A 9,555-nucleotide genomic window follows, 5' to 3' on the forward strand; every position below is an offset into this window, starting at 1 on the left:
ATGGCAGGAAAAGGGAACCGTGGCTGATGAAACATGTGAGGCAACTCGTCAAGAGGAACAAGGAAACATATGTTTGATATAAGATGCAGGAAGTGGGAGGGGCTTATGAGAAATATAGGGTAGCCAGGAAGGAGCTAAAGAAAGGACTTAGGAGAGCTCAAAGGAGGCATGAGAAGACCTTGGCATGTAGGATTAAGGAGAATCCCAAGGCGTTCTATGTGTATGTGAAGAATAGGAGGATGACGAGATCGAAGGTGGGACCGCTAAAGGATAAAGAGGGCAACATGCGCCTGGAGGCGGAGGAGGTTGGGGAGATCCTAAATGAATACTTTGCTTCAGTATTCACGTGAAAAGGATCTAGATCGGGATGAGGTCAAAGTAGAGCAGGCCTGTGTGCTGGACAATGTGGAGATTAAGGAAGAAGAAGTGCTGGATCTTCTCAAAAACATTAGGATTGATAAATCCCCAGGGCCGATACACCCCAGGTAACAACCCCAGGAATTGAGAGAAGAGATCGCAGGAGCATTAGCCATGATCTTTGAATCCTCCTTGGCTGCAGGGAAGTACTGGAGGGCTGGAGAATGGCAAATGTAGTTCCCTTGTTTAAAAAAGGTAATAGGGAGAAACCTGGGAACTATAGATCAGTGAGTCTTACATCAGTGGTATGGTATGCAAACTACTGGAAAGGATTCTTAAGGATAGCATCTATGAGCATTTGGAGAAGTACAGTCTAGTCATGGATAGTCAACATGGCTTTGTGAAGGGAAGATCATGCCTCACGAGCCTGATTGAGTTTTTTGAAGAGGCAACAAAAGAAATTGATGAGGGTAGGGTAGTGGATGTGGTCTACATGGACTTTAGCAAAGCATTTGACAAGCTCCCTCATGAGAGACTCATCCAGAAAGTCATGAGGCATGGGATCAGTGGAACCTTGGCTGTTTGGATAAAAAATTGGCTTACATGAAGAAAGCAGAGGGTAGTTGTGGAAAGAAAGTATTCTGCCTGGAGGTTGGTGACTAGTGGAGTGCTGCAGGGATTTGTCCTAGGACCCCTGCTATTTGTGATTTTTTATAAATGACCTGGATGTAGAGGTGGAAGGATGGGTGAGTAAGTTCGCGGATGACACGAAGATTGGAGGAGTTGTGGGTGGAGCTGTAGGTGGTCGAAGGTTACAAGAGGATATAGACAGGCGGCAGAGCTGGGCAGAAAAGTGGCAGATGGAGTTCAATCCGGACAAGTGTGGGGTGATGCATTTTGGAAGGACAAACCAGAAGACTGAGTACAGGATTAATGGTCAGTTACTCAAGAGTGTGGATGAACAAAGGGACCTTGTTCAAATCCATACGTCCCTCAAGGTCGCTGCACAGGTTGATAGGGTAGTTAAGAAGGCCTATGGGATGCTAGGCTTCATTAACAGGGGGATTGAGTTCAAGAGTAGAGAGGTCAGCACAACATGGAGGGCTGAAGACAACATGTACTGTGCTGTGGTGTTCTATGGTTCTATGGTACCCATTCAGTTCATTTCTTTGTCCCCCATTACTACCTCATCAGCATCATCTTCCAGTCGTCCACCTTTTTACTATTTATGTAACTGAAAAAACTTCTCATATCCTGTTTTATATTATTGGCTAGTCTGTCCTCATATTTCATCTTTTCCCTTCTTGTAGCACTTTTAGCTGCCTTTTGTTGGATTTTAAAAGTTTCCCAATCATCCATCTTCCCATGCTACCTTATACTGTATACCCTTTTGCTGGCTTTTATACAGGAAACTTCTGTGGGACATACCTCTCCTGCACCTCGTGAACTAGTCCCAGAAACCAACCATCTCTGCTTTGCCGTCATCCCCCTCCAGTCCAGCCGGACAAGCTCCTCTCCCATGCCTCTGTAATTCCCTTTATTCCATTGTGTTACTGATATATGTGGGTTATTTTTCTCTCTCTCAAACTGCAGTATGTATTCACTCATATTCTGATCACACTGTCTCCTAGGGGTTCCTTTACATTAAGCTCCCTAATAAGATCTGGGTAATTACACAACACCCAGTCTAAGATGGCCTTTCCCCGAGATGGCTCAAACACAAGCTGCTCTAAAATGCCATCGCGAGGGCATTCAACAAGTTCTCTCTCTTGCGATCCAACACTAATCTGATTTTTGCAGTCCCCTTGCATATTGAAATGCTCCATTACAATTGAGACATTGCCCTTATTACAGGCCTTTTCCAGCTCCCTTTGCAATCTCAACCCCACATCTTGGCTACTATCTGGAGCCTGTATATGATTCCCATGTTTTTTTTTACCTGCAGTTTCTTAACTCCACCCACAAAAGATTCAACATTCTCTGACCCTATGTCACCTCTTTACGAAGATGTAATTCCATCTCCTACCGACAGAGCCACACCCCCGCCTGTGTCTTCCTGCCTGTCCTTTCCATACAAACTATATCCTTTGATGTTTAGCTCCCAACTGTGACCCTCTTTCAGGCATGACATAGTGTTGCCTGCAACATCATACTGGCCAATCTCTAATTGTGCCATAAATTTGTCTACTTTATTCTGAATGCTATGCATATTTACATACAGCACCTTCAGTCCTGTATTCTTCACCCTTTTGAATTTTGCCTCTGTGGTGCAATTTAACTCTTTGCTCTGGCTGCATTTGTACCCAATCGTTGGCTAGTCCTTTGAATTCATGTTACATAAGACCGGACATAGGAGCAGAACTAGGCCATCGAGTCTGCTCTGCTGCTCAATCATGGCTGACCTTTTTTCCTATCTCCTCCTCAACCCCACTCCCCAGCATTCTCGCCATAGCCTTTGATGCCCTGACCAATCAACAACCTATCAATCTCTGCCTTAAATACACTCAACGATCTGGCCTTCACAGCGCAGTGGCAACAAATTCCACAAATTCACCACCCTTTGGCTAAAGAAATTACTCCACATCCCTGTTTTGAAATGACGCCCCATTATCCTGAGGCTGTGCCCTCTTGTCCTGGACTCCCCACCATGGGATACATCCTTTCCACATCTACTCTGTTTAGGCCTTTCAACATTCTGAAGGTTTCTCTGAGATCCCCCTCATCTTTCAGAATTCCAGCGAGTACAGACCCAGAGCCGTCAAACATTCCACGTATGATCACCCTTTTAATTCCCAGAATCGTCCCTGTGAACCTCCTCTGAACCCTCTCCAAAGCCAGCGCATCTTTTCTAAGATGAGGAGCTGTTCACAGTACTCAAGGTGAGGCCTCACCAGCACCTTATAAAGCCTCAGCATCACATCCCTGCTCTTGTATTCTGGACCTCTTGAAAGGGGCTGCATTGTGCTGTAGGTTATTGCATTTGGCTTCCTCACCAACGACTCAACCTACAACTTAATCTTCAGGGGGTTCTGCACAAGTCCTTTTGCATCTCCAATTTCTGAATTTCTCCCCGTTTAGAAAATATTTCTATCTATTTCTACTACCAAAGTTCATGACCATGTATTTTCTAACTTTGTATTTCAGTTGCCACTTTCTTGCCCATTCTCCTAATCTGTCTAAGTCCTTCTGCATCCTACCTGTTTCCTCAAGACTACCTGCCCCTCCACCAATCTTCATATCATCTACAAACTTGGCAACAAAGCCATCTATTCCATCATCTAAATCATTTATATGCAGCATAAAAAGAAATGGTCCCAACACCACTGGTCACTGGCAGCCAACCAGAAAAAGATCCTTTTATTCCCACTCGCTGTCTGCTCTAACCATGTTAGTAACTTTCCTGTAACACCATGGGCCCTTAACTTGGTAAGCAGCCTCATGCATGGCACTTTCTCAAAGGCCTTCTGATAGTCCAAATATACAATATCCACTGCATCCCCTTTATCTATCCTACTTGTAATCTCCTCAAGGAATTCCAACAGTCTTATGAGACAAGATTTTCTCTATCCTGTCTTGTGTCACCAAACACTCTATAACCTCATCCTTATGAATTGACACCAACATCTTTCCAACCACTGAGGTCAGGTTAACTGGTCTATAAGCTTTTTGAGCACCTTCTCTCTTGTAACCGTAACTGCATCCACTTCTCTTCCCTCACACAGTACAACATCAGGCAAAATACTCATTTAGTTCATCAGTCATCGCCTTGTCCCTCGTTATTATTTCTCCTGCCTCATTTTCTAGCGGTCCTGTATCCACTCATTTCTCTTTTATTTTTAACATATTTGAAAAAACTTTTACTATCCACTTTGATATTATTTGCTCGCTTGCTTTCATATTCTTCTACAAGTATGTGAAGAGCAAGCGGATAAGACGTGTGAGAATGGGACCAATCAAGTGTGACAGTGGAAAAGTGTGTATGGAACTGGAGGAGACAGAAGAGGTGCTGAATGAATTCTTTGTTTCAGTATTCACTACAGAAAAGAATCTTGACAATTGTAGGGATGACCTACAGTGGACTGAAAAGCTTGAGCATGTAGATATTAAGAAAGCGGATGCACTGGAGATTTTGGAAAACATCAAGTTGGATGAGTAACCAGGACCAGAGGAGATGTACCCCAGGCTACTGTGGGAGGTGAGGGAGGAGATTGCTGAGCCTCTGGCAATGATCTTTGCATCATCAATGGGGACGGGAGAGGTTCCAGAGGATTGGAGGGTTGTGGATGTTGTTCCATTCATCAAGAAAGGGAGTAGAGATAGCTCAGGAAATTATAGACCAGTGAGTCTCACCTCAGTGGTTGGTAAGCTGATGGAGAAGATCCTGAGAGGCAGGATTTATGAACATTTGGAGAGGCAAAATATGAGTAGGAATAGTCAGCATGACTTTGTGAAAGACAGGTTGTGCCTTACGAGCCTGATTGAATTTTTTGAGGATGTGACTAAACACACTGATGCAGGTAGTGTATATGGATTTCAGCAAGGCATTCGACAAGGTACCCCATGCAAGGTTTATTGAGAAAGTAAGGAGGCATGGGATCCAAGGGGACATTGCTTTGTGTATCCAGAACTGGCTTGCCCACAGAAGGCAAAGAATGGTTGTAGATGGGTCATATTCTGCATGGAGATCAGTCACCAGTGATGACACAAAGGTTGGAGGTGTTGTGGATAGTGTGGAGGGCTGTCAGAGGTTACAGTGGGACATTGATAGGATGCAAAACTGAGCTGAGAAGTGGCAGATGGAGTTCAACCCTGATAACCCTGATAAATGTGAGGTAGCTCATTTTGGTAGATTAAATATAATGATGGAATGTAGTATTAATGGTAAGACTCTTGGCAGTGTGGAGGATCAGAGGGATCTTGGAGTCCGAGTCCATAGGACACTCAAAGCTGTTGAGGCAGGTTGACTTTGTGGTTAAGAAAGCATACGATGCATTGGCCTTCATCAATCGTGGGATTGAGTTAAGGAGCCAGAGGTAATGTTGCAGCTATATGAGACCCTGGTCAGACCCCACTTGGAGTACTGTGCTCAGTTCTGGTCGCCTCACTACAGGAAGGATGTGGAAACCATAGAAAGGGTGCAGAGGAGATTTACAAGTACGTTTCCTGGATTGGGGAGCATGTCTTATGAGAATAGGTTGAGTGAACTTGGCCTTCTCTCCTTGGAGCGACGGAGGATGAGAGGTGACCTGATAGAGGTGTACAAGATGATGAGAGGCATTGATTGTGTGGATAGTCAGAGGCTTTTTCCCAGGGCTGAACTGGGTAGCGCGAGAGGGCACAGTATTAAGGTGCTGGGGAGTAGGTACAGAGGAGATGTCAGGGGTAAGTTTTTTACTCAGAGAGTGGTGAGTGTGTGGAATGGGCTGCTGGCGACGGTGGTGGAGGTGGATACGATAGGGTCTTTTAAGAGACTCCTGGACTGGTACATGGAGCTTAGAAAAATAGAGAGCTATGGGTAACCCTAGGTAATCTCTAAAGTAAGGACATGTTCGGAACAGCTTTTTGGGCTGAAGAGCCCATGTAGTGCTGTAGGTTTTCTATGTTTCTAATTTACCTTTTCCCTTCTAATGATTTTTTTTAGTTGCTCTGTGTAAGTTTTTAAAATCTTCCCAATTCTCTATCTTCCCACAAATTTTTGCTTTGTTGTATGCCCTCTCTTTTACTTTTACAATAGCTTTGACTTCCCTTGTCAGCCATGGTTGTACTATTTTACCATTTGAGTATTTCTTCCATTTTTGGAATACACATGTCCTGCACCTTCCTCATTTTCCCCAGAAACTCACACCATTGTTGTTCTGTTGATATCTCTGCCAGCAGCTCCTTCCAATTTACTTTGGCCAACTCCCCTCTCATACCACTGGAATTTCCCTCACTCCACTGAAATACTCCCACATCAGACTTTACGTTCTCCCTATCACATTTCAAGTTGAACTCAATCATATTGTGATCACTGGTTCCTCAGGGTCCTTTTACCTTAAACTCCCTGATCGTCTCCGGTTCATTACGTAACACTCGATCCAGTGTAGCTGATCCCCAGTAGACTCAATGACAAACTGATCTAATAATCCATCTCATAGGCATTTAACAAACTCACTCTCTTGAGATCCATTACCAACCTGATTTTCCCAATCGCCCTGCATGTTAAAATCCCCCCTGACTACCATTACATTGCCTTTTTGACTCGCCTTTTCTATTTCCTGTTGTAATCTGTGGTCCATCTCCCAGCCACTGTTGGGAGGCCTGTATATAATTACCATCAGGGTCCTTTTACCCTTGCGGTTTCTTAACTCAACCCACAAGGATTCAACACCTTCCGATCCTATGTCACATCTTTCTACTGATTTGATGCCATTCTGTACCAGTAGAGCCACACCACCCCCTCTGCCTCCCTTCCTGTCCCTCTGATACAACGTGTAACCTTCGACATTCAGCTCCCATATTACTTGTAAACCTGCTGGCTCACCCTCAGTTTGTTCCCATCCCACTGCCATGTTAGTTGAAACCACAACCAACAGCTCTAGTAAACCTGCCCACAAGATTATTGGTTACCCTCAGATACAAGTGCAAGTTTCGTACAGGTCCCACCTGCCCCAGAGGAGGTCCCAATTATCCAGAAATCTGAATCCCTGCCCCCTGCACCAATTCTTCAGCCACCTCATCCTATTCCTGTCCTCACTGTCGTGTGACACAGACAGTAATCCCGAGATTACTACCTTTGAGGTCCTGCTTCTCAGCTTCCTTCCTAACTCCTCGTGGTCTTTTTTTCAGGACCTCTTCCCTTTTCCTACCTATGTCATTGGTACCAATATGTACCACGACCTCTGGCTGTTCACCCTCCCTTTTCAGGAGAGCAGGCTCCCACCCGTGTTTCCTTTTCATGTCCGTCTGTAGAGTCCCCTATCACTGCTGCCACTCTCTTCAGTTCCCTTCACGGGGCCAGACTCAGTGCCAGAGGCAGGAAGGTCGCTCCCCCAACGATACTCAAACTGATCTACTTACTGTTGAGGGGGACAGCCACAGGGGTTCTCTCCACTACCTGACCTTCTCCTGACACTCACCCGCTTATCTGTCTCCTGTAGCCTTGGGGTGACGACCTGCCTGCAGCTCCTGTTCACTTTCCCTAACAAGCCGAAGGTCATCGAGCTCCAGTTCCCTAACTCGGTCTCTAAGGAGCTGCATCTCGATGCACCGGGTGCAGATGTGGCCAAAGCTCCCTCTCATCCTCCCACCCTTTCCTTCTCCCTCCTTCCTGTTCCTCTTTCCCCTTCCCTCTTACCCCCTCCTCCCCACTCCCTGCCCTTCATTTCTCCTCTCTCTTCCTTCACTCTCTCCCCTCTCCCGCTTTGGTTCACCCACTCCTCCACCTCCTCCCCTCCTCTTCCTCCCTCCCTTTCATTTTTCCTCTCCTCTCCCCTCCCCTCTCCCTCTTCCCACCTTCTCTCTTGCTCTTCCACTCCCCCCTCTATCCCTCCCCTCCCTCCTCCCAATCCTCCCTCCTCACCCTCGTTTCCACTGTCCTCTTCCCTCCTGCGCCGTTCCTCCTCCTCGCGCTCCAGCTCGTCCCTGCGGCGTATCTCGAACCTCCGGTCGTAGCCCCGTTGGGGCTTCCATAGCTCCTGGATCAGCAGCGGCCGCTCGTGGGAGCCTACGGGCCGCCGATATGCTTCCCTCCAGCCACCAGCGGTGTCCCCGCCGGGACCCTGGCCCACTGCCTCACACAGGACGTAGTCGCTGGGGTCGGCTGACGGCAGGCCGTAGCGGAGAAGGGCCTCGCGCACCAGGCTCTGTGCACTGGACCCCTGGCTAGCTAACACGCCCTTATAGTTGGCACCGGCCATCAGCCCCTCCCCGTACACCTTGAGGAGGCCAGGTGCCCCAGGGCGGGTGGACAGTTCACCCCCCTCACCATCCTGACCGTCTTCACCCCCGGCCGGCTCCTCCTCCCCACCGGAAACCAGCCGCTTCTCACTGCTCCAGCGGCCGAAGAGCTGGGAGACACGGTGAGAGCGGGGGGCACTAAGGCGGCTGTCTGTGTCCGACGAGGTGGACCTGAGGGCGAGGCAGAAGGAGAGGAATGAGGGTGGCTGCATCCGAGGAGGAGGAGAGAGGGAGGGAGGGAGTGAGGAAGCAGACCTTATGGGGGAGTAGGAGTGAGAGAGGGAGGCATGAGGGTGGTCTGTCTTTGAGGACATGGATCTTCAGGGAAGGATCGAGATTGCAGTCTCTCTCTGAGGAGCAGCAGCCGAGGGACGGGGGGGGGGTTCAGAGAGAGGGGAGAGAGATTGAGGTTGCTGCTGGAAGCTGTCTGTCTTGGTGCGGCTGGGACGGTGTCTGTCTGGAAGGGGTAGGAGGGAGAGAGGGACAGGAGCTGAAGGTGGTTTGCCTCTAAGGAGGTGGATCTGAGTGAAGGGGAGAGAATGGGGTAAGACACACACACACTCACACACTCACACACTCACACACACACACACACTCACACACACACACTCACACACACACTCACACACACACACACTCGCACACACACACACACACACTCGCTCACACACACACTCACACACACACACAGACACACACACACACTCACACACTCACACTCACACACACACACACACTCACACACACACACACTCACACACACACACACACACAGACGCACACACACTCACACACACACACACTCACACACACACTCACACACACACACACACTCGCACACACACACACTCGCACACACACACACTCACACACACACACACACAGACACACACACACACTCGCACACACACACACACTCACACACACACTCACACACACACACTCGCACACACACACACACACTCGCACACACACACACTCACACACACACACACACACAGACACACACACACACACTCGCACACACACACACACTCACACACACACTCACACACACACACTCACACACACACACACACACTCACACACACACTCACACACACACACACACTCGCACACACACACACATTCACACACACACTCACACACACACACACTCACACACACACTCACACACACACACTCACACACACACACACTCACACACACACACACACTCACACACACACTCGCACACACACACGCTCACACACACACACA

The 9,555-nt window shown here is 47.9% G+C and overlaps 1 protein-coding gene across 1 annotated transcript in view; it reads right to left on the reverse strand.

The window, feature by feature from the left end:
• Positions 1-9,555, reverse strand: part of LOC132387092 (ras-interacting protein 1-like) — a gene marked incomplete at its 3' end in the record, with an annotated part of 58,306 nt that overhangs the window by 41,729 nt on the left and 7,022 nt on the right. Inside the window, exon 2 of the mRNA XM_059959442.1 lies at positions 7,919-8,466. Within this exon, the coding sequence (XP_059815425.1) occupies positions 7,919-8,466 (548 nt within the window). The remainder of the gene's footprint in view (positions 1-7,918; positions 8,467-9,555) is intronic.

This window comes from Hypanus sabinus, unplaced genomic scaffold (assembly GCF_030144855.1).
Source record: "Hypanus sabinus isolate sHypSab1 unplaced genomic scaffold, sHypSab1.hap1 scaffold_1514, whole genome shotgun sequence".
NCBI lineage: Eukaryota > Metazoa > Chordata > Chondrichthyes > Myliobatiformes > Dasyatidae > Hypanus > Hypanus sabinus.